Source organism: Vanellus vanellus (genome assembly GCF_965231255.1).
Source record: "Vanellus vanellus genome assembly, chromosome: 26".
Taxonomy (NCBI): Eukaryota; Metazoa; Chordata; class Aves; order Charadriiformes; family Charadriidae; genus Vanellus; species Vanellus vanellus.
In genome coordinates, this window is record NC_138931.1 from 5,996,190 (window position 1) to 6,019,724 (window position 23,535).

The window sequence follows — 23,535 nt, forward strand, 5'->3', positions numbered from 1 at the left end:
GGGGCCGCGGCGATGGCGGCGGCGGCGGAGGGTACGGAGCGGGGCGGGGGGGGGGGGGGAGAGGGGGGTCTCGTTGACCTCTGACCTCTGACCTCTGCCCCCGCCTCAGGCCCGGCGCGGCGCAGGCGGGGGGGGGAGGCGGCGGGGAGACCCCCCTACCCCCCCGCCGCGGTCTCCGGTACCGATCCCGGTACCGATCCCGGTGGCGGTAGGGCCCGGCGGCTCCTGGGCTTCGAGCCGCGGGACCTGACGCGGTGGGACCGCTTCGTCCGTCTGCTGCACCGACCCACCGACCCCGCCGCCCTCGGGGCCTTCCGCGGGGCCTTCGGTGAGGGGCGGCCCGGGGGGAACGGGGGGGGGGGGGGGTCGAAGAGGACCGGAGGGGCTCCCGGGAGGGGGGGATCGGGGGAGGTCGAGGGGAGCGGAGGGGCTCCGGTAAAGAGGGACCGGGGGGCTCCGGTGATGGGGGGGGGAACGGGGGGGCTCCGGGGGGCGCTGAGGAGGGGGGAGCGGGGGGGGACCGGGAGGACCGGGGGGTGTCCGGTGATGGGGGCGACCGGTGGGATCGGGGGACCCGGGAGGGAACGGGGGGGGCTCCGGGGGGGGTCTGATGAGGGGGGAGCCGGGGGGGGCAGAGGGGAAAGGGGGGGACCGGAGGGGTCTTCGGTGAGGGGGGGCTGAGGGGGATCGGGGGGACCGGAGGGGACCCGGGGGGGGGGTCGAGGGGATCAGAGGGTCTTCGGTGAGGGGGGACCCGGGGGGGGAGGGGGGGGGGCAAAAGGGGAGCAGGGGGCTTTCGGGGGGAGGGGGGGGTAGAGGGGATCGGGGGGGCTGAAAGGGACTGGGGGGGCTCTGATGAGAGGGGGATGGGGGGACTGGGGGGGGGACCAGGGGAAATTGGGGGTCTCCGGTGGGGGGGGGGCTGGAGGGGACTGGGGGGGCTCTGATGAGGTGGGATGGGGAGGACTGGGGGGGCCTTCAGTGAGGGGGAGGGACTGGGGGCTTTGGGGGGGTGTCACCGGACACAGGGGGGCTCAGGGGTATTGGAAGGGGGGGGGGGGGGGGGGGATCCAGGGGGGGTACACCCATGTGTCCGGAGAACGGACAGACGGACACGTCACCACCAGAGCAAAGGTTGAGGTGGAGGTTTGATGGGGATGAGGGGGGGGGGGGTCAGTGTCCGCCCGGCCGGAGGCGGGGGGGGGGTGGCCTGTCCCCAAGGCTGGGGGGGGGGTCACTGACCGCCCACCCGCCCGCCCGCAGGACTGCTGATGGCGCTGGACGTGCCGCAGGAGCGGGGACTGGGGCAGCTGGACCAGCGGTTCCTGGACGGACTGGACGTGTGTCGCTTCCCGCTGCTGCCCTTCCTCCGGCCGCTGCCCCTCGACTGGATGTACCTGATCTACGCCGTCATGTTCCTGGGTACGGGGACGGGGGTGGGAGCCACGGTGGGGATGGGAACTGGGATGGGATGAGGGAGAGGGACAGGGATGGGCAGTGGGATGAAGGACCGGGAGTGGGACGGGCAGTGGGATGAAGGACTGGGAGTGGGATGGGCACTGGGACGGGCACTGGGATGAAGGACTGGGACTGAGATGGGCACTGGGAGTGGGATGGGCACAGGGATGGGCACTGGGATGAAGGACTGGGAGTGGGATGGGCACAGGGACGGGCACTGGGATGAAGGACTGGGACTGGGATGGGCACTGGGATGAAGGACTGGGACTGAGATGGGCACTGGGATGGGGACAGGCACTGGGATGGGGGACTGGGACGGGCACTGGGATGGGCATGGGGACAGGGACGGGCACTGGGATTGGCAGAGGGATGGGCACTGGGATGAAGGACTCTGGCTGGGATGGGCACTGGGAGTGGGATGGGCACAGGGACGGGCACTGGGATGAAGGACTGGGACAGGCACAGGGACAGGGACAGGGACGGGCACTGGGATGAGGGACTGGGACAGGGATGGGCACTGGGATGGGGACAGGCACTGGGATGGGGACAGGCACTGGGATGGGGGACTGGGACAGGAACAGGCGCAGGGACAGGGATGGGCACTGGGATGAGGGACTGGGACAGACACTGGGATGAGCACAGGGATGGGCACTGGGATTGGCACAGGGACGGGCACTGGGATGAGGGACTGGGACAGGGATGGGCACTGGGATAAAGGACTGGGGCAGGGGTGGGCGCTGGGACTGGCACTGGGATGGGCAGGGGGACGGGGACCAGGGCAGGATGGGGACAGGCAGGAGGTGGCACCGGGACGGGCACCGAGATGGGCACTGGGACGGGGGACACATCCCTGTGGTGAGGAGGGGACAGCAGGAGGAACTGGGAGGGGGGCAGGGAGGTGACCCGTGGAGGGACGGGGACGGGAGCAGGATGGGTGCGGTGCCCGCAGGGGCGCTGGGCATCATGGTGGGCTTCTGCTACCGCCTGAGCTGCGTCGCCTTCCTGGGGCCGTACTGGTACCTCCTGCTCCTGGACAAGACCTCCTGGAACAACCATTCCTACCTCTACGGGCTGTTGGCCTTCCAACTGGCGCTACTGGGAGCCGACCGCTACGGGTGGGCACCGCCACTGCCACCCCAGACACTGGTGTCCCCGTGGCTCTGTGTCTCCCACGGCGTGGCACAGGTCCTGGTGACCTCCATGGGGTGGCACAGGCTCTGGTGTCCCCATGGCTCTGTGTCTCCCACGGGGTGGCACAGGTCCTGGTGTCCTCCATGGGATGGCACAGACCCTGGCGTCACCTGTGGGGTGGCACAGGCTCTGGTGTCCCCATGGCACTGGGTCCCCATGGGGTGGCACAGGTCCTGGGGTCCCCCATGGGGTGGCACAGACACTGGTGTCCCCATGGCACTGGGTCCCCATGGGGTGGCACAGGTCCTGGGGTCCCCCATGGGGTGGCACAGACACTGGTATCCCCATGGCACTGGGTCCCCATGGGGTGGCACAGGTCCTGGTGACCTCCATGGGGTGGCACAGGTCCTGGTGTCCCCTGTATGGTGACACAGACACTGGTGTCCCCATGGCTCTGTGTCCCCAAGGGGTGGCACAGGTCTTGCTGTCTTCCATGGGATGGCACAGATCCTGGTGTCACCCGTGGGGTGGCACAGGCACCGGTGTCCCCATGGCTCTGGGTCCCCATGGGGTGGCACAGACCCCTGTGTCCTTCACAGCACTGGGGTCCCCATGGGGTGGCACGGTCCCCAGTGTCCCTACGGGCACTGGGGGTCCCTATGGGGTGCCGTGACCCCCCATGGCGCTGTGTCCTCAGGGGGTGGCTCTGGCGTCCCCCTGCACCACGGGGGGTTTCCCTGTGGCTCTGGGTCCCCATGGGGGGGGTGGTGGCACACGTCCTCCGCGTCACCGGCGGTGGATGTGACAATGACCCCGGTCACCCCCATCCTCCGGGGGTGTCCCCGTGTCCCCGCAGGTCCGTGGACGGACTCCTTCGTCCCCAAAAGAGGAACGCCCACGTGCCGCTGTGGAACTACACCCTGTTGCGCGCCCAGGTGGGGACCCGGACACCGCTGTCCCCTGTCCCGGACACCCATGTCCCCTCCGGGACCATCCACCACTCCTTCCCCCCCCCCCCCCCCCCCCCCAGATCTTCATCGTTTACTTCATCGCGGGGCTGAAGAAGTTGGATGCCGACTGGGTGGGTGGTTACTCCATGGGCTCCCTCGCCCGCCACTGGCTCTTCGCACCCTTCAGGTGAGGATGAGGAGGGAGACAGGGGGGAGGGGGGGGGCGGGGATGGGGTGAGGATGAGGGGGGTGATGGGATGAAGAGGGGGAGCGGGAAGGGGTGAGGATGAGGAGGGTGATGGGGTGAGGAGGAGGAGGGGGACAGGGGGGGATAGGGACGGGGTGAGGATGAGGAGGGTGATGGGGTGAGGATGAGGAGGGGGACGGGGGGGGGGGGGCGGGGATGGGGTGAGGATGAGGGGGGTGATGGGATGAAGAGGGGGAGCGGGAAGGGGTGAGGATGAGGAGGGTGATGGGGTGAGGAGGAGGAGGGGGACAGGGGGGGATAGGGACGGGGTGAGGATGAGGAGGGTGATGGGGTGAGGATGAGGAGGGGGACGGGAGGGACAGGGACGGGGTGAGGATGAGGAGGGTGGTGGGTGAGAGGGATGGGGTGAGGATGAGGAAGGTGACAGGGTGAGGATGAAGAGGATGATGGGGTGAGGAGGAGGATGGTGATGAGGTAAGGATGAGGAGGGGGACGGAGGGGGGGGGGGGGAAGGGATGAAGAGGGGGACCGGGACAGGGTGAGGATGAAGAGGGTGATGGGTGAGAGGGATGGGGTGAGGATGAGGAAGGTGAGGATGAAGAGGGTGATGGGGTGAGGAGGAGGGTGGTGATGAGGTGAGGATGAGGAGGGGGACGGGGGATGAGGGGATGAGGGGATGAGGATGAGGGTGATGTGGGTGTGACAGGGACGGGGTGAGGATGAGGAAGGTGACGGGTTGAGGACGAAGAGGGTGATGGGGTGAGGATGAGGAGGGGGACGGGGGGGACAGGGACGGGGTGAGGATGAAGGTGGGGGTGTGATGAGGATGGCGTGAGGATGAGGAGGGTGATGGGAGATGAGGGGACGAGGATGAGGGTGATGTGGGTGTGACAGGGACAGAGTGAGGATGAAGAAGGGGACAGGTGAGAGGGATGGACGGGGTGAGGATGAGGAAGGTGATGGGGGGATGAGGGGATGAGAATGAGTGTGATGTGGGTGTGACAGGGACAGGGTGAGGATGAGGAAGGTGATGGGGTGAGGACGAAGAGGGTGATGGGGTGAGAATGAGGAGGGAGACGGGGGGGTGAGGGGGTGAGGAGGGTGATGGGTGGTGATGGGATGAAGAGGGGGACCAGGACAGGGTGAGGATGAAGAGGGGGACGGCTGAGAGGGATGGGGTGAGGATGAGGAGGGTCACCGGGGGGTGACGGGATGAGGATGAGGAGGGTGATGGGGTGAGGACGAGGAAGGCACAGGGGTGAGGATGAGGAGGGTGACGGGGTTGGGACGAAGAGGATGACGGGGCCGTGGTGAGGATGAGGAGGGTGAGGAGGACGGAGTGAGGATGAGGAGGGTGCCGGGGGGGAGGATGAAGAGGAGGACGTGAGGACGAGGAAGGCTCCCCCGCAGGCTGGTGCTGTCGGAGGAGATGACCAGCCTGCTGGTGGTGCACGGGGGGGGACTGGCGCTCGACCTCTCCGCCGGCTTCCTCCTCTTCTTCGACGCCACCCGGCCCCTCGCCCTCCTCTTCGTCACCTACTTCCACTGCATGAACTCCCAGCTCTTCAGCATCGGTCAGACGCGGGGGGGCACCTCTATCCTGGGGGGGGGCACCCCTATTTGGGGGGGCACCCCGACACCACCCAAAGCACCCATACCCTGGGGGGGGGGCACCCCTATCCTGGGGGGCACCCTGACACCTCCCAAAGCACCCCTACCCTGGGGGGGGCACCCCTATCCTGGGGTGGGGCACCCCTATTTGGAGAGGCACCCCAACACCCCCCAAAGCATCCCATACCCTGGGGGGGCACCCCTATCCTGGGGGGCACCCCGACACCTCCCAAAGCACCCCATACCCTGGGGGGGGGGGGCAACCCTAACCTGGGGGGGCACCCCGACATCCTCCAAAGCATCCCATACCCTGGGGGGGCACCCAGACACCCCCCAAAGCATTCCATACCCTGGGGGGGCACCCCTATTTGGGGGGGCACCCTGACACCCCCCAAAGCACCCCATACCCTGGGGGGAGGGACACCCAGACACCCCCCAAAGCATCCCCTACCCTGGGGGGGGCACCCCTATCCTGGGGGGCACCCCGACACCTCCCAAAGCACCCCATACCCTGGGGGGGGGGGCAACCCTAACCTGGGGGGGCACCCAGACACCCCCCAAAGCATTCCATACCCTGGGGGGGCACCCGTATTTGGGGGGGGCACCCCTATCCTGGGGGGGGCACCCCGACACCCCATACCCTGGGGGAGGGGGGGGGCACCCAGACCCCCCCCAGAGCCCCCTTCCCTGCCTGGGGGTACCCCTATCCTACGCAGGGACACCCCTAGGCTGGGGGGGGGGGGGGGGGGGGCACCCAGCCACCCCCTCCCCGCTGCTCAGGGTGCCCCCATCACGCGGTGGGGGGGGGGGGGGGGGTCCCTAAGTGTCACTGTGTGTCCCCCCCCCCAGGGATGTTCCCCTACACCATGCTGGTCAGCAGCGGCCTCTTCTGCCACCCCAGTTGGCCCCGGCGCCTCTGCGCCCGCTGCCCCCCCTGGCTGCGGGGGGGGGCTGCCCAGCACCCGCCCCCCCCGGCACAGCCCCGACTGCCACTACGGGGGGGCGCGGGGGGGCCTTCGGCCTCGCCAGCATCTGGCCGCCGCCTTCACCCTCCTCTACGTGCTGGAGCAGCTCTTCTTGCCCTACTCCCACTTCATCACCCAGGTGGGGGGCATCGGGGGGAGGGGGTAGTTTTGGGGGTGAAGGGACAGTTTGGGGGGGTGAAGGGGTAGTTTTGGGGGGGTGAAGGGGTAGTTTTGGGAGGTAAAAGGGCAGTTTAGGGGGGCAAAGGGGCAGTTTGGGGGGGTGAGGATGGGGGATGGAGGATGGATGTAGGGTGGAGGATGAAGGATGGAGGATGGAGGATGGATGGAGGATGGAGGATGGATGGAGGGTGGAGGATGGAGGATGAAGGATGGATGGAGGGTAGAGGATGGAGGTGGAGGATGGAGGGTGGATGTAGGATGGAGGATGAAGGATGGAGGGTGGATGGAGGTTGGAGGATGGATGGAGGGTGGAGGATGGAGGATGAAGGATGGATGGAGGGTGGAGGATGTAGGATGGAGGATGGAGGATGGATGGAGGGTGGAGGATGGATGGAGGGTGGAGGATGGAGGATGAAGGATGGATGGAGGGTAGAGGATGGATGGAGGGTGGAGGATGGAGGGTTGATGGAGGATGTAGGATGGAGGATGAAGGATGGAGGGTGGAGGATGGAGGGTGGATGTAGGATGGAGGATGAAGGATGGAGGGTGGATGGAGGTTGGAGGATGGATGGAGGGTGGAGGATGGAGGATGAAGGATGGATGGAGGGTGGAGGATGGAGGATGGAGGATGGAGGATGGATGGAGGGTGGAGGATGGATGGAGGGTGGAGGATGGAGGGTGGATGGAGGATGGAGGATGAAGGATGGAGGGTGGAGGATGGATGGAGGGTGGAGGATGGAGGGTGGAGGATGGAGGATGGAGGATGAAGGATGGAGGGTGGATGGAGGGTGGAGGATGGAGGATGGAGGATGAAGGATGGATGGAGGGTGGAGGATGAAGGATGGAGGATGGATGGAGGGTGGAGGATGGATGGAGGATGAAGGATGGAGGATGGATGGAGGATGAAGGATGGAAGGTTGATGGAGGATGAAGGATGGAGGATGGAGGATGGATGGAGGGTGGAGGATGGAGGATGGATGGAGGATGAAGGATGGAGGGTTGATGGAGGATGAAGGATGGAGGATGGATGGAGGGTGGAGGATGGATGGAGGGTGGAGGATGGAGGGTTGATGGAGGATGTAGGATGGAGGATGAAGGATGGAGGGTGGAGGATGGATGGAGGGTGGAGGATGGAGGGTGGATGTAGGATGGAGGATGAAGGATGGAGGGTGGATGGAGGTTGGAGGATGGATGGAGGGTGGAGGATGGAGGATGAAGGATGGATGGAGGGTGGAGGATGGATGGAGGGTGGAGGATGGAGGATGAAGGATGGAGGGTGGAGGATGGATGGAGGGTGGAGGATGGAGGGTGGATGGAGGATGAAGGATGGAGGGTGGATGGAGGGTGGAGGATGGATGGAGGGTGGAGGATGGAGGATGGAGGATGAAGGATGGATGGAGGGTGGAGGATGAAGGATGGAGGATGGATGGAGGGTGGAGGATGGATGGAGGATGAAGGATGGAGGATGGGTGGAGGATGAAGGATGGAGGATGGATGGAGGGTGGAGGATGGATGGAGGATGAAGGATGGAGGATGGATGGAGGATGAAGGATGGAAGGTTGATGGAGGATGAAGGATGGAGGATGGAGGATGGATGGAGGGTGGAGGATGGATGGAGGATGAAGGATGGAGGGTTGATGGAGGATGAAGGATGGAGGATGGATGGAGGGTGGAGGATGGATGGAGGGTAGAGGATGAAGGATGGAGGAGGGGGGGAAAACAGGTCCCCCATCCCCTCCACGTCCCCGTGGGGTGGCAACACCACCGTTCCCTGGTGTCACCCCTCCCCCCCCCCATCCCATCTTTCCCCCGTCCTCTCCAGGGCTACAACAACTGGACCAACGGCCTCTACGGTTACTCCTGGGACATGATGGTTCACTCCCGCTTCCACCAGCACGTCAAGATCACCTACCGGGACGGGCTCACCGGGGAGGTGGGCTACCTCAAACCGGGGGTGAGTGGGGACCCCACGGCGTGGGGGGACACACACGGAGCAGAAGGGGTCCCCGTAACCTATCAGACCCCCCACCCCCACCGCATCCCATTTTTCCCCGGCGTAGGTGTTCACGCAGAGCCGGCGCTGGAAGGACCACGCGGACATGTTGAAGCAGTACTCCACCTGCCTCAGCCACCTCCTGCCCCGCTACAACGTCTCCCAACCCCAAATCTACTTCGATATTTGGGTCTCCATCAACGACCGCTTCCAGCAGAGGTTTGGGGGACGGGACCGGAGGGGGACACCCAGACCATTTATGGGGGGAGTGGGGGGGGTGCTAGCGCTCGGGGACACCCCCAAAATTCCCCCCCCAGCCCACCGCGAGCTGGTAGGTCTTGGGGACCCCCCAAAATCCCCCCAGCTCCCACCAAGCACTGGGGTTGGAAGGTCTCAGGGACCCCTCCAGATCTCTCCAGTTCACCCCAAGCTGGAAGGTCTCAGGGACCCCCCAAAATCCCCCCAAGCTCACCCCAAGCACTGGGGTTGGAAGGTTTTGGGGACCCTCCCAAATCCCCCCTGAGCACTGGGGTTGGAAGGTCTCAGGGACCCCCAAAATTCCCCCCCAGCTCACCGCAAGCTGGTAGGTCTTGGGGACCCCCCAAAATCTCCCCAGCTCACCCCGAGCACCGGGGCTGGAAGATCTTAGGGATACCCCAAAATCCCCCCGGCTTACCCTGAGCACTGGGGTTGGAAGGTCTTGGGGATCCCCAAATCCTCCCCCTAGATCACCCTGAGCTGGGAAGTCTCGGGGACCCCCCAAAATCCCCCCAGTTCACCCCGAGCTCTGGTATTAGAAAGTCTTGGGGACCCCCAAACCCCCCCCCCGCCCCCCAAGCACCAGGGTTGGAAGGTCACAGCGACCCCCAAAATTCCCCCCCAGCTCACCGCGAGCTGGGAGGTCTCAGGGTGTTGTGTCCCCCCCCCCCTCTCCCCGTTCCCCGCAGACTGGTGGACCCGCGGGTGGACCTGGTGCGGGCGCCGTGGTCCCCGTGGCACCGCACGCCGTGGCTGCTGCCGCTGCTGCTGGAGCTCTCGCCGTGGCGCCAACGGCTGCAGGAGCTGGAAAACCAACTGGACGGAAACACGGACGCCGTCTTCATCGCCGATTTCCCCGGTAGGGAGATGGCAAGAGGTGGAAACTCACCTTTTTTGGGTGTTTTGTTGGTTTTTTTTTTATTTTGGGGGTTGGTTGTTTTTTTTTTTCCAGGTTTGCACCTGGAGAACTTCGTCAGCGAGGACCTGGGTAACACCAGCCTGCGGGTGCTGCGGGGAGAGGTGCTGGTGGAACTGGTGGACCACCACCTCAACCGTTCCTTACGGGAAGGCGAGGGGATGCAGGTGATGTCCTCGCGGGGGACGGCGAAGGGGGATTTTGGGGAGTCCCCAAGGGGTGCTGACGGCGTCCCCCTCCCTGCCCAGCTGCCGGCGGGGCAGTATCATAAGGTACACACGGTGTCGGCGGAACCATCCTGCTACATGTACCTCTACGTCAACACCACGGCGCTGGCGCTGGAGAGGAACCTGACGCGGCTGCAGGAGCTGCGGGAGCGGGTGCGCAACGGCACAGGTGAGCACTGGGGTTGGGAGGTCTCGGGGGACCCCCCCCGCCCCCAAAATCTGCCCGGTTCGCCCAAAGCTCTGAGGTTGGAAGGTCTCGGAGAGCTCCCAAATCCTTCCAGTTCACCCCGAGCTGGAAGGTCTCAGGGACCAACCCCCCCCCCCAAAATCCCCCCAGCTCACCCCGAGCACCCGGGTTGGAAGGTCTCAGGGACCCCCCCCAAAATCCCCCCAGCTCACCCCGAGCACCCGGGTTGGAAGGTCTCAGGGACCCCCCAAATACCTCCAGTTCACCCTGAGCTCTCATGTTGGAAGGTCTCAGGGACTCCCCAAAACCTCTCCAGTTCACCCCAAGAACTGGGGTTCGATGGTCTTAGGGACCCCCCCCCAAATCTCTCCAGTTCACCCCAAGCTGGAAGGTTTTGGGGACCCCCCAAAATCCCCCCAGCTCACCCCAAGCACTGGGGTTGGATGGTCTTAGGGACCCCCCAAATACCTCCAGTTCACCCTGAGCTTTCATGTTGGAAGGTCTCGGGGACCCCCAAAATCTTCCCAGTTCACCCCGAGCTCTGGTGTTGGAAGGTCTCGGGGACCCCTAAATCCTCCATGAGCACCGGGGCTGGAAGGTCACAGGGACCCCCCAAATTCCCCCTCAGCTCACCCCAAGCACTGGGGTTGGATGGTCTTAGGGACTCCCCCAAATCTCTCCAGTTCACCCCAAGCTGGAAGGTCTCAGGGACTCCTCAAAACCTCTCCAGTTCACCCCAAGCACTGGGGTTGGAAGGTCACAGGGACCCCCCAAAATCCTCCCAGTTCACCCCAAGCACTGGGGTTGGATGGTCTCAGGGACCCCCCAAATCCATCCAGCTCACCCCAAGCTCTGGGGTTGGAAGGTTTTGGGGACCCCCCAAATCCCCCCTGAGCACTGGGATTGGAAGATCACAGGGACCCCCCAAAATCTCTCCAGTTCACCCCAAGCTGGAAGGTCTCAGGGACCCCCCAAAATCCCCCCAGTTCACCCCAAGCACTGGGGTTGGACGGTCTCGGGGATCCCCAAATCCCCCCTGAGCACCGGGGTTGGAAGGTCACAGGGACCCCCCAAAATTCCCCCCCAGCTCCCCCCGAGCAGCAGAACTGGAAATTCTCAGCGACACCCCCCCAAAATCCCACCCTGAGCCCAGGGGTCGGAAGGTCTCAGTGACACCACCACCCCCCCCCTCCCCCCAATTCCTCCCTCCAGCGAAGGAGCCGCTGCCCCCCGAATTACGCCCCATCCTGGGGGAAGCGCCGCCGGCGGGGACCCCCCCGGACCCTCTGGTTTCGGCGTTCCTACGACGGCAGCGGCGGTTGGAGGAGCAGCAGCGGCGGCGGGAGATCGGCTTCATCCACCGCCTCCGCCGCTTCCTCCGCAAGAAATTTTACCTCTTCCGCCGCAGGTGAGAGAGACACCCGCCCCAAAAAAAAAAAAATTCCCATTTCTATTTAAAAAAAAAATAAATTAATTTTCCCTTTCTACCCCCTAATTAACGCCGCGCAGCGCTTTGATGACCTGCATCTCCCTCCGCAACCTGGCGCTGGGTCGCCCCTCGCCGCAGCAGCTCGCCGCCGAGGTGACCTTCGCCAACTGGCGCGGCGAGGAAGAGGAGGGCGGCGGGGGGGGAGGAGAGGGGGAGGGGGGAGGGGGGGGGATCCCGAGCTTCGAGGACCCCAAATAAACTCACGTAAGAGGCAAGATGCGCCCCCTCAATCCCCCCTCTCCCGCTTCGTGCCTCGGTTTCCCCGGGAAGAGGCGCAGCGACGGCGTTGAATCCGTTATTATTTTGGTGGGGTTTTTGTTGTGGTTTTTTTTTTTTTTTATTATTATTTTTGGAAATCGAAACAAATGTAATAAAACCTCCAGAAAAAAAAAAAATATTAAGAAAGAAATTTAAAAAAAAAAAAAAAAAGAGAAAGTCCACCATCACCATCACATCCCCCTCCCCCCCCCCTCTCAAAATGGCATTTTTTTGGGGGGGCACCGCCCCTCCCCGGGAGGCGGCAGGTAAACAAGCCGGCTTCTCTGTACCACACCGGCCAAATGCGCCGCGGTCCCGGGGGTGGGCGAACCCCAATTCTTGCCTGTCCCCATCCCCCCCCCCCCCCCCCCTCCTTCCCCCCCTCCCCAAAAATATAATTTGATCAATAAAACCCAATTTCCCCCCCTTTTTTCACCCCGTTTGGGAGGCCTGGCCTCGGGGGCGGGGGTGGTTGGAGGGGGAAGGGGTGAAGGTGGTGGTGTGGGGGGAGATTTTTTTTGGGGGGGGGGGGGGAGGGGAAATAAATCGAGAGCTGCCGTCTGAGCCCGGGGGCTTCTCTGTACTCACGCCCCGCGCCTCAGCACACAATAAATACACCGCTAAAATAATAATTAAAAAAAAAAAAACAAAAACAAACGTTCAAGTATGAAGGGGCCAAATTTCCCCACCGCCACCACCTTTCCAACACCACCCCCCCCCCAAAAATACATTAATATCGAGTGGGGGGGGGGGGGGCTGGGGAAGAGGGGAGAGAGGGGGGAGTTGTGCAGTTGTGGAGTCACTTCAGCTTTCTTCGAAAACAAAAACCAAAAAAAAAAAAACAACCCCAAAAAATAGAATAAAACATTTTCCTCTGGTACCAAACCCGCAGAGGGGATTGGGGAGGGGGAGGGGGGCGGTTTTAATGCCATCCCCTCCCCCCCCCCCCGCCCCCACCTCGAAAATGTGCATCCTCAGAGAGAAACCCCAAAAAAAAAAAAAAAAAAAAAAAAAAAGAGAGAGGTTTAAAATCCGGGTTTTAAGACCAAAACCAGCACCAGTGAGGGCCCGGCTGGGAAGTGGGGGGGGGGGGGGGGGGGGGGGGGGGGAAGAGCCGAAAAGGCGGCGTGTGTCCGTCTGTCCCCCCCTGCAGTGGGACACTGAGAATTGGAGGAGGGGGGGGGAGGAGCACTCGGGGCTTTTTTTTTTTTTAAATTTTTTTTGCCCCCTCTGAGCTCAGACGTCACATGGGATTATTTGTTGTTGTTTTAAAAAGAAGCCGCAGTGGTGGTGGTGGGGGAGGGGGGGGGACACAAATATGGGGTTTGAGGAGGGGGGGGAAGAGAGGCACGAGGCCGCGCGTGGTCCCCACGCAACCGAAACGCTGGCGAGAAAAAGAGAGAAGAAGAGAGAAAAAAGGAAAAAAAAAAAAAAAACAAAAACAAAAAAAAAGGGGGGGGGGGGGGCGGGGGATTTTTTTTGGGGGGGGGGACACGACGATGACAACAGGGCCGGGAGAACCCGGGGGGGGGCCGAGCTCTTTCCCCCCAGAGCCCACGAGCTTCTCTGTAGCCTACGCCCGCGGGAATGGGGGGGAAAAAGCCTAACAAGGCTATTTTTGTGAGGTTTGTTTTTTGTTTTGTTTGTTTTTTTTCTTAATATTTTAGTTTTTTGGGCACTTCCCAAGGGAAACTGTCCCTACCAAAGTGGCCATAGGCTGCGGTCCTCTGATAAAGGGGTTTCTTCAGATCCAGATCCCTGGAATATACAAGTCCTCAACTCAGTAAAAGAGGATCCGATCCCAAATCTCTCGCCCCGTTCCCTGCCTGGCCGGGGGAGGGGGGGGGGGGGGAAATATGTGTGGTTTGGGGTTTTTTTATTATTTTTTTTTTTTTTATAACGGCGCTTCCATCTTCTCCCAAATCCATCCATCCATCCCCCTCCCCTGGGAAAGGAGGAGGGAGGGTGTGTGTGTGCGGTTGGAGCTTCCCCAGTTGTGCTTTCCCCACCCCCCCTGTTTCATCCATCCCATAAAATCCCGGAGAAGCTCCAAGCGCTCGACGGATACTTACCCCCAAAAAGCGCTTTTTATCCTCCGGCATTAAGCGGTTCTCCGGGCCGGATCCGGTCGCACCAGGCAGGTGACAGGCGGCTGCTGCGGGGACCCCCTCCCCCCCGCCGCCAATGTCGTGTCCCCGTCCCATTGTTCCCCCTCCCCTCAAAATCTCAATTTTCCTCTCCCAACGGCGCACGTTGTCCCATCCCCCGTTCCCGTCTCCGGCGCCCGTTACCTGACGATCACCCCGGGGCGGAGGTCGAAATTCTTCTTGACGATCTCCAGCAGTTCCCGCTCGCTCTTCTGGGAGGTGCCGTAGTGGAAGATGGAGATGGATAAGGGGTGCGACACCCCGATGGCGTAGGAGACCTATAGGGAGAGCCAGAAATTAAGTCCGAGGAGCCCTTGTCACCCCAAAAAAGCACGGGGGGGGGGGGGACGGGACAACCACCTCGCACCCACCTGCACCAGCACCCTGCGGCACAGCCCGGCTTTGATGAGGGATTTGGCCACCCACCGGGCGGCGTAGGCGGCCGAACGATCCACTTTGGTGTAATCTTTCCCCGAAAAAGCGCCTCCGCCGTGGGCCCCCCAACCTCCGTAGGTGTCCACGATGATCTTGCGACCGGTCAGACCGGCGTCACCCTACCAAGGGGAAGGGGACGCAACGTCACCGTCATGTCGCGGGCACCGCCGCGTCGGTACGGCTTTAGCGGAGAAAAACCGTCGTACCTGAGGGCCGCCGATGACGAAGCGGCCGCTGGGCTGGAGGTGGTAGATGGTGTCATCGTCCAGATACTTGGCCGGCACCACCGCCTTGATCACCTTCTCCTTCAGCGCGTCCCGCATCTCGTCCAGGCACACCTCCTCGTCGTGCTGCACCGAGATGACGATGGTGTGCACCCGGATGGGGATGACGGCGCCGCGGTCCTGCATGTACTGCACCGTCACCTGTCGGCGGCGGGGAGGGAGGGAGGGAGGGAAGAACAGCGAGTCAGGGAGGTTTGGGGACTCGGCGAAGCGGTTTTGGGGAGCCCCGAGGGAACCTCACCTGCGTTTTGGAGTCGGGGCGCAGCCACGGCAAGGTGCCGTTCCGCCGCAGCTCGGCCAGTTTGGCGTTCAGCTTGTGGGCCAGGACGATGGTGAGGGGCATGCACTCCTCCGTCTCGTCCGTGGCGTAGCCGAACATCAGGCCCTGCAGCAGAGGGAGGAGGCGATGAAGCCGCAATTCCTCCGGCAAACACCGCGGCGGCGGCTCACGCGAAGACTCACCTGGTCCCCGGCGCCGATGTCTTCCTCGCTGCGGTCCAAGTGGACGCCCTGAGCGATGTCGGGTGATTGCTGCTCCAGGGCCACCAGCACGTTGCACGTCTTGTAGTCGAAGCCTGAGGGAGAGCGGAGGCTGCGGTGAGCCCAGCGTGCCGAACCCCGTGCCGGCGGCAAGCCGGTCACCCCCCCGTGGGCACCTACCTTTGGAGGAATCGTCATAACCGATGTGTTTGATGGTGTCCCGGACCACCTTCTGGTAGTCGACGGCGGCCCGGGAGGTGATCTCCCCTGCCAGCAGGATCATCCCCGTCTTCGCCACCGTTTCTGAGGGAAAGGAGAAGGACGTCAGCGCCAGCATCACCCACCCAGCGCCGGCGTCACCACCCACCCAGCACCGGCGTCACCCCGTGTCCCCGGGGAGCGACTCACCACAGGCCACCTTGGCGTCAGGGTCCTGTTTGAGGTGGGCGTCCAGGACGGCATCGCTGATCTGGTCGCAGATTTTATCTGGGGGGGGGGGGGGGGGAGGGGGGGAAGGGAACGGGACAGAGAGGCCGTCAGGGCGGCACGGCACGGCCCTTCCTTCCGGAGCCGCTGTCCCTCGGCACAGCCGATTCGGCGCTAAGCTGGGAATCGGCACCACGGCCGAATCCCGAGCTCCCCCCTTAAGCCGGCAACCTCTCGCCGCGCACACAGCTCTCGCCTTGTCCCCGCGCCGGCTTATTAGCCTGGAATTTCAGGCATTTACCAGTTAAGCTCCAGTTACAGCCGGGTCAGGGCTGGGGTTTAGCCATCGCTGAAAAGAACTGGCACCCCCAGTTCCCTCCAGTTCCCCGAGATGGTTTATTTTGGGGGAGATGGAGAGCCCCACCCACACTGCCGGAGCTTCCCAAGGGCCGCTCGGGGCTCGGCGGTGAATAAGCGACTTCCCTGGGAACGGGGCTGTCCTTGGCGACGACCTTTTGGGCCGGATTTGGGAGAGGACGAGGCCAGCGCCCCGCTGGGGCGAAGGAGAGGCGGTTTCTTAGGGTGAAAGAGCGCAGAAACGGACCTTACACCCTCGCGCGGGCACTGAACTCCTTTTTTGTGGCCTTGCGGCAGCGCCCAACATGGGGCAGGGAGCCCCAAAGGCACCCCCAACTTGGGGTTGGTGACGCCATCGTGGGGTGCTGTGGGGCGCCGTGGAGTCGGGGGAGCGCCCAGGCAGTGGGTGCAGGCAGCTGCCTGCGGGCAGGGGAAGGAGGCAGCTGCCTGCCCAGTTTACCAGTCATGTGCCCCGACCCGACCAGTACAAAGGCGGGGAGGGAACCCGGCACGCCATGGCACCGCACTGGTGTGTGTGTGTGGGGGGAAACACACACAAAACACGCCCCCAAGGGGGGTGCGACCCCCCCAGCTATGGGGTGGGGGGTATGTGTGGGGTGTCCTGAGTGGATGGGGAGGGTACTGCTGCCCCCCCCCCCGGGCAACTCAGAAGGGGGGGTGGGGGGGGAGATCGCGCCTCCCCCCCCCCCGAGGGTGTTCTGGGGGCCCCTGTCCGGAGAGGGGGGGGTGGGGGGGGCCTCCGCCAGGCCCCGCTGCACCCTGGGACCCCCCCGCGGGGGGGGTGGGGGCCCACGGGGGAACTGGGGACACCCCGTGGGTGGTGGGGGGGTGGTGGGGAAGGGGGGGGGGAGACACACGCCCCACCGGGTCCCGCCGCCCTCCGGCAGCTGCTTAGTCACGGGCTGAGTCACGGCGGCCCCCGGGTCCGCCTCGCCGCTGCGTTACCCGGTACGACCCCCCCATCACGGTGTCGTGTCGTGTGTCGTCGTGTCCGTCCCCCGTCTGTCCCCGTCCTTCCCCCCCCCACGCGGGAAGCACGTGCGCGCCGGGGCCCGCAATGCGGCGCGCGCCGCCCCGCACTGCGCGCGCGCCCGGTGGCGTCACCACCCCCCACCCCCACCCCCTCAATAACCTGTCCGACGCGACCCCCCCCCCGACGGGTGTACCCCATCCCTTCCCCTTCCCCTCCCCCTCCTCCTCCCCCCACCCCACCGGACCGCGCCTGCGCGTTCCCCGCCCCGCCGCGGCCCTCACCTGGGTGCCCCTCTCCCACGGATTCGGAAGTGAAGAGGAAGGTGCCCTCCTCGATGAACACCTCATGGAAGCCGTTGAGTTGGCCGTTCATGGCGGAGGAGGAAAAAGAGGAGGAGGCGGAGCGGCGGCGGGCGGAGCGGGAGCGCAGGAAACAGCGGAATACTGACACGGCCGCGGCGGACTAAGCGCGGCACCCGCCGCCCCGCCTCTATTTATACCCTCCTCGCCCCGCCCCGCCGCCTCTTCCTACCAATGGCGGACGCAGAACGCTCCGCGGAGGCGGGGCGACGGAACCACTACCGGCGAGCAGGTGGGGCAGGTTACGTAACGCCGAGCACGGCCTCCCCCGCTGCCGTTGCCCCGCGGTCCCCGCCGCCAACCGAGCGACAGTCGGGGCCGATGAGACTGCGGGGCCGTCCCTCCTCCCCCGCAAGACACGGCGAGGCGGGCGAGAACCGTCACCCCCCGCCGCTCCCCCCCCGGGGCGGTGGCATGGTGCCTCCCGCTCGGTCCGGCGGCGCGAGGCGCGGGGCGGCGGGCGCATGCGTCTTGCGGCGGCGCCCGGCGCGCATGCGCACTGCCTCGCCCGCGGGGCTGGAAGGACGGCCCCGCCCCGCCGCCATCTTGCGGGTTGAGCGACCCCGCCATTGTGTGGGCCCCGCCAACCCCTCTTCCCCCGGTACCATCTCCCCGCCGCCCGCGCTCCCCGCCCCACCTCATCGCCTCCCGCCGCCGTCTTGTGACAAGAGCGGCGGCCCCGCCCTGGGGAAGGCCGTGCAGGCCAGGCCCGGCCCTGCCAACCGGGACCCCCCCCCGGGGTGCTGAGGCCCGGCGGGCCGGGGCTGAGGCGGCGGTGGGCGGCACCCGGGGCCGGCGGCTACTGTGGCCTCTTGGCGCCTGATGCAACCGGCCGGCGGTGTTGCCAGTGCTGGAACCTGCCCAGCGCCGGCACTGGTGTGGCACCGGTGACTCCCAGGACTGGCCATGGCGAAGGGCCGTGACAAAGGGACAGGCCCCCCCCGGGACAGACAGACACCTGTGATGCCAACAGACAGACAGCCAAGTCCCTCACACTAGGCCCATGTGCCCAGGACAGATGGAGGGACAGACAGACACCTCAGACCCACATGCCCAGGACAGACGGACACCTGGTATACCAGTGCCCAGGACAGACGGACACCTGACACGTGTATGGCCAAGGACAGATGGACACCTGGGACCACGGTAACCAGGGCAGATGGGCACCTGGGGCCCACACACACAGGACAGACAGACACCCAGGACCCTGGTGCCCAGGACAGACCAACACCCGGAGCCTGGACACCCAGGCTAGACAGACAGGCACTCCCCCTATGCCTGGGACAGACAGACGTGCAGGACCCACATACCCAGGACAGACAGACAGATACCTAGTACCCCAATACCCAGGACAGACAGACACCTGCCACCTACATGGCCCAGGACAGATGGACAACTGGGGACCCACACGCCCAGGACAGATGGACACCCAGGGATCCACCCACATAACCAGGACAGACAGATGACAAGGTGGCCTCCCCCTGCCCGGGACAGACAGACAGGACCCACTCACCCAGGACAGATGGATGACCAGGCCCCCCCCTCTGCCCAGAACAGATAGGACACCTGGGACCCACACGCCCAAGACAGACAGACAGCCCACCTCCCCCTCATCTCCAGGACAGCCAGCACGTGCCCAGGACAGACAGAGGGACACCCGGGACCCACACGCGCGGGACAGACGGACACCCGCGTCCCCGGCAGCAGGGCAGCCATGTGGGGCCGGGGTGGGCGGAGCCCTAGCGCACGCCCCGCCCCGCCCGCCGTCTATTTGCATGGGGGCGTGGCCGCGCAGCTCTGGTGTCTATTTACATAGGGGGCGGGGACATATTTGCATTTAGCGCGGGACGGCGCCGCTGCCGGACGGTCCTGGCTGTCCCCACTCCCCCCCCCCCCGCCGCCTTCCCCCCCTCACCCACACCACAGGAGAGGCGGGATTTTTGTAAAAAATGGTTTATCCCACTGTATAAAAGGCGGGGGAGTCGCCAAGCCCCCCGCCGCCCCCTGCCAGGGTACAGCTTCCCCCTCTTAAAACCCAGAACCACCTTTTCTCTCTACAGTCAATTTCTCTATTTTCTTCCTTTAAACTATTCCTTAAAAAAAAAAAAAAAAACAACCAAAAAACCCAAAACAAAAAAAAAAAAACAACCAAAAATCCACGTATCCCCACGATTTCTTGTCCCAGGTACGCTGTTTTGTTGGTTTGTTTTTTTTGTTTTTGTGTTTTTTTTTTTTTTTTCTTCCTCTTCCCCCCCTCTATGCTGTTTTTTGCTGTCCTTTCTTGCCAATGAGGGATTTGTGGATGTGGGGGATTACACCTGCGGAGAGAAGAGAGAGGGGGGATTCCTGTCAGATACGAACAGATTTCCCAAAAAGTTCCGAGCAATACTCTGTTCCCAGTGGAATTTCACGATAACCCCATGTGAACATTTCCTCCTGCTCGACGGATCACCCCCTCTCCGGGATCCAGGCAAGCAGTGAGCCTCCGGGATTTATCACCGCTGCCAAATTCCTGCGTATTTTCCCCATATTCCCCCACCACCACGCTGCAATTCCCGAGTGAGGGAGGGGAAAAGGGGACAGGGAGGACGATACTCACCCCCACCGGCAATGGTGGCTTTGATGAGCGAATCCAACTCCTCATCCCCGCGGATCGCCAGCTGCAAATGGCGAGGAGTGATCCGCTTCACCTTCAGATCTTTGGAAGCGTTGCCCGCCAGCTCCAGCACCTGCCGGGAAATCGGGAGGGAGGGGGGGTGGGGGGGAAAAACACTCGGAATTCCGAGGGAAAGGATTTTTTTTGGAACCCCGCAACATGGGATGAAGAGGCCCTACCTCTGCGGTGAGGTACTCGAGGATGGCGGCGCTGTAGACGGCAGCGGTGGCTCCCACTCGCCCATGGCTGGTGGTGCGAGTCTTCAAGTGTCTGTGGATCCGGCCCACTGGGAACTGGGGCGGAAAGCAATTAATTAACAACTCGTTAACACCTACAGATCCCCCTCCCCCACCAAATTAACGTAATTACACTGATTTTAGCCCAAGCGATTTCCCCACCCTGTGTGTCTATGGCTTCTGGGTCCTCATCACTCCATAATGACAACACAAATCATAAAACATTAGGTTTTTACCCTAAAAAAGGAGGGGTTTAGGCAACCCGCCTCCCAGAAGGGGGAGTTTTGCTCAGAAATGCCCGTTTCTGGATTAAATCAGGGAAGAAGCGAGTGCCATTGTGCCTTACCTGCAGCCCAGCTCTCTGTGAGCGCGACACCGCCTTGGCCTTGGCCTTCCCGCTGTCCTTTCCCGCCTTCCCACCAGCCTGCAAGAGAGAAACGCGCCTCTTAATTAACCTTAATTAATCCAGAGAGACCTGCTGCGCTATAATCCAGAGGCGAACGCTGAAGGAAACCTTTCGGCCCCTCAAACGAGGAGAGTTCGAGGGGAGAAGGGGGATTCAACAGGTGGCTCCAGCTACCGCTATTCCCATTATTTTCCAGAAAACGCCAAATGGGGGGAAACCAGCCCAAAGAACCCCCATCTGGGTTTTATTTTTGCAGCAGTTGCGAGAACAGTTTGATTCCCGAGTGCTTTTCTCCGCTCCGCAGGCGGGCGCTGACACGAGCCGCACAGCAGGAGACTGTGTCTATACGTAGGAATTTGCAGCCTGGGGCCTGCAGGATTCAGGGGGAATTCCCTTCCTGCTCCAGAGCGGAAAAAAAAAACCACCAGGGAATCCCCCCAAAAATCTATAATCCCTCCCAAATTAAGTCTCCCAGCCTGTGATGAGCAGAGAAGCCCCCGTGCAGCCCCTGCAGAGGGAAAGTGGAGCCCTAAAACACGCTGGGTGCTTGTAATCCCCGTTTTCACACCACTTATTGATCCCACGATCCCCATCGCCTTCTAAAAAAGAAGGAATTGCGCCTCGCCGCCAGGGAGCTGAAATCTGTCACCTTCCCGCTCGCTCAGAGGGAACCGCAGGGTCCAGAGATCCCCAGGAGACTGAGGCGACGCTAATTGAGCATATTAATCCTTAAAATATGATTAATAGAGCGATATCCAAAACGCGCGTCCCGTCCCAGCAAGGTGGGAGTTAACACCGCGCACTTGCACCAGTTGGGAAAAAAAAAAAAAAAATTAAATCGCAAAGGGAAAATATTTAATCTGGAAGCGATAAAACAAGGGGAGTGGCACCGGGTGAGGTCGGCAGCACCGGGTGCAGGTGGGTTCCTCCCCACGGCAGCGCCAGGGCTGCCAGCGGAAATCCAGCCTACGGGAATGCCGGCAGCCGGCAAACTCGCGTGGCGTTTTGGCAGCCGACGCCAGGACAGGAGGGTCTGTAGAAGCAGTTGGCTCTGGTTCGTTAGGACGGAGACGTGTCCCGAAACGCTTTGAAGCGCCGACTCGACACTGCCTTTGCTGTGGTGAAGCGTCAGGAGTTACTTTTATCAGTAGAAAACATCACTCGGTAAAACTTCAAAAAATCAGGAAGGGGGATTTGGAGATATTTCCTCGCTCTAGAAATAAAAGACAGCTCTGGGAAAAGCCCTGGCTGTTCACACTGAGGGCTTTTATCGGCCAGCTGTGAACTTTCCCACTTCTCCGTCAACTTTTCCAGCTGGCAGCTGCCCGCCTGATGGTTCTTTACACGATATTTATCTAAAAAGACAGAAGAAAAGTCTCACAACGGAAGTCTCGAGGTTTGTCTCCATCTTTACCAACGCCTAAACGCTCTGCGGGGTTCGCAGAGGAAACGCAGCAACAGTTTCCCACAGCCGAGCTGCCGCCGGCTCCCTGTGGAAGCTCATCCCCCTCCCGGCGGAGAAACGAGGGGGTCCTTAGCCAACATCGCCTTCTCAGCACGGAGATTTTCTCCTCTTCCTCGGGCAGCATGGCTTGCAGGGGCTCAGTGGGGTCGGAGTTGGCAGAGATTCGCTTCTTCATCCGGAGGGGACGGCACTGACGCATGCAGGAATGCAACGTCTCCTTCCCTTCTCCCCACAGAAGTGGGTCTCTAACACATTCCCATACCAAACCCTCACGGGATTTAACACACTGACTCTGGTGCAGCAGACAAACAACTTTTTTCTTCTTCTTCTACTCATCGCTTCAAATAAGGGACTAAAATACTTCAAAAAACCCCAACTTTTTATCTATTGCCACAAGTTACGAGATATTCTTGAGCGGGAGTTTTCTGCTGGGCGGGGGGGGGCGTTGCATAATCTCACAGCGCAGTTTCCACGTTGACCCTTAGCGATCGGGGGGGGCCTCTTCTGGAACCTCTTCCGTCTCCTGAGCGACGCTCACAAACCCTTCAGAGGGGACCTCCACGGGGGGGGGGGGGTTGTGTTTAGATGGCCGGATGGCACGAAGGAGACACCGGGGAGGATTAAACCTCCAGCCTTCTCCTCTCCTGGCGGAATCAGCCTTTTCCTTGGGAAGCCACCAGCCAACTCCGCCCGGAGCCCCGGCGCACGGAACCGAAACCCGGGAAACCAAACGCTCCTCGGGGCCGGGGCTCCCCGGGGCGGGGCTGGGAGGGAGCCGGTTGACAGCCGGCCTTCAGGCCGTTTCCCGTGTTTTACGCCCCTGACAGTCACTTCCTCACACCGCAGTCAACTTTATAAATATATAAACGTGGAAAGTCGCTGGAAAGAGGCGGTTTCACCGTAACCGATGGAATAGAAGCCGTCACGGCGGCTCCCGGTCTCTCCGGGAAAGCTTTGACAGCACAAGGGGCTCCGCCGCTCCGCCACAACCCCCCTCCCGAAGGGGCCTCGCAACGAAATCAAAGCTCCGGTTACACAACGGCGGCGGCCCCGGGTGCCGGGAGAAGGAGAAGGAAGGGGGGAAGCGGAGAAAGCCCCCCGGTTACCGTGAAGGAAGGGCCGGGCGCGGCCCAAGGTCACCGATCGCTGACAGAGCCCGGCCGCGGAGCCGCTCCCTCCTCCCCCCCCACCCCCCCACTGGCCCCGGTACCGGAGCCCCCCCCCCTCTCCCCTCCGCCTCCCCGGAGGGACCGGACCGAGCCCGGCCGCCCCCTCCCCGGTCCCTCACCATGGTGCCGCCGCCGCCTCCTGAGCTCCGGTCCCGAGTCCGCGCTGGAGCCGCCTCAGTAGCCGCCAGACAATAACCCGCCCGAGCGCGAGGAGGGAGCCCGGCCTGCCGCGGCGGCGACCAGCCAATCAAGGAGTCCCATAGTTGTTTGAACATCCCGCGGCCACCAAT

General features: G+C 63.0%; 3 protein-coding genes across 3 annotated transcripts; 1 reads left to right on the forward strand and 2 right to left on the reverse strand.

Moving 5' to 3' along the window:
* Window positions 1-2: 2 nt before the first annotated feature.
* On the forward strand, window positions 3-12,639 carry GGCX (gamma-glutamyl carboxylase). Its single transcript, XM_082495725.1, is given in 16 exon segments — window positions 3-31; window positions 110-328; window positions 1,264-1,422; window positions 2,408-2,573; window positions 3,446-3,524; window positions 3,620-3,726; window positions 5,158-5,321; window positions 6,208-6,302; window positions 6,304-6,462; window positions 8,326-8,457; window positions 8,564-8,715; window positions 9,444-9,613; window positions 9,707-9,837; window positions 9,919-10,066; window positions 11,297-11,492; window positions 11,594-12,639. Coding segments are annotated over 16 exon segments (2,274 nt in total). The 5' UTR covers window positions 3-12; the 3' UTR covers window positions 11,772-12,639.
* A 682-nt stretch (window positions 12,640-13,321) lies between these two features.
* On the reverse strand, window positions 13,322-17,403 carry MAT2A (methionine adenosyltransferase 2A). The gene is made up of 9 exons (XM_082495815.1): window positions 17,236-17,403; window positions 15,586-15,663; window positions 15,358-15,480; window positions 15,160-15,272; window positions 14,939-15,082; window positions 14,620-14,838; window positions 14,350-14,532; window positions 14,123-14,256; window positions 13,322-13,589 (listed from the first exon to the last, which is right to left on the reverse strand). The coding sequence occupies exons 1-9, from the start codon at window positions 17,324-17,326 to the stop codon at window positions 13,487-13,489; spliced, it is 1,188 nt and encodes a 395-aa protein (XP_082351941.1). The 5' UTR covers window positions 17,327-17,403; the 3' UTR covers window positions 13,322-13,486.
* A 1,847-nt stretch (window positions 17,404-19,250) lies between these two features.
* Window positions 19,251-23,535, reverse strand: LOC309681906 (histone H2A.V). The gene is made up of 5 exons (XM_082495873.1): window positions 23,365-23,535; window positions 20,552-20,629; window positions 20,149-20,262; window positions 19,913-20,042; window positions 19,251-19,631 (listed from the first exon to the last, which is right to left on the reverse strand). The coding sequence occupies exons 1-5, from the start codon at window positions 23,518-23,520 to the stop codon at window positions 19,570-19,572; spliced, it is 540 nt and encodes a 179-aa protein (XP_082351999.1). The 5' UTR covers window positions 23,521-23,535; the 3' UTR covers window positions 19,251-19,569.

Excerpts from the sequence above, each read along its gene's own strand:
- MAT2A (XM_082495815.1), bottom strand. The coding sequence starts at position 17,326 with ATGAACGGCCAACTCAACGGCTTCCATGAGGTGTTCATCGAGGAGGGC. Across the intron at positions 15,083-15,159 it reads ACATCGGCGCCGGGGACCAG|GGCCTGATGTTCGGCTACGC; the intron begins GTGAGTCTTCGC and ends CCTCTGCTGCAG. Across the intron at positions 14,533-14,619 it reads TCGTCATCGGCGGCCCTCAG|GGTGACGCCGGTCTGACCGG; the intron begins GTACGACGGTTT and ends TCCCCTTGGTAG.
- LOC309681906 (XM_082495873.1), bottom strand. The coding sequence starts at position 23,520 with ATGTTCAAACAACTATGGGACTCCTTGATTGGCTGGTCGCCGCCGCGG. Across the intron at positions 20,630-23,364 it reads GAGGCGGCGGCGGCACCATG|GCTGGTGGGAAGGCGGGAAA; the intron begins GTGAGGGACCGG and ends TCTCTCTTGCAG. Across the intron at positions 20,043-20,148 it reads TCGAGTACCTCACCGCAGAG|GTGCTGGAGCTGGCGGGCAA; the intron begins GTAGGGCCTCTT and ends ATTTCCCGGCAG.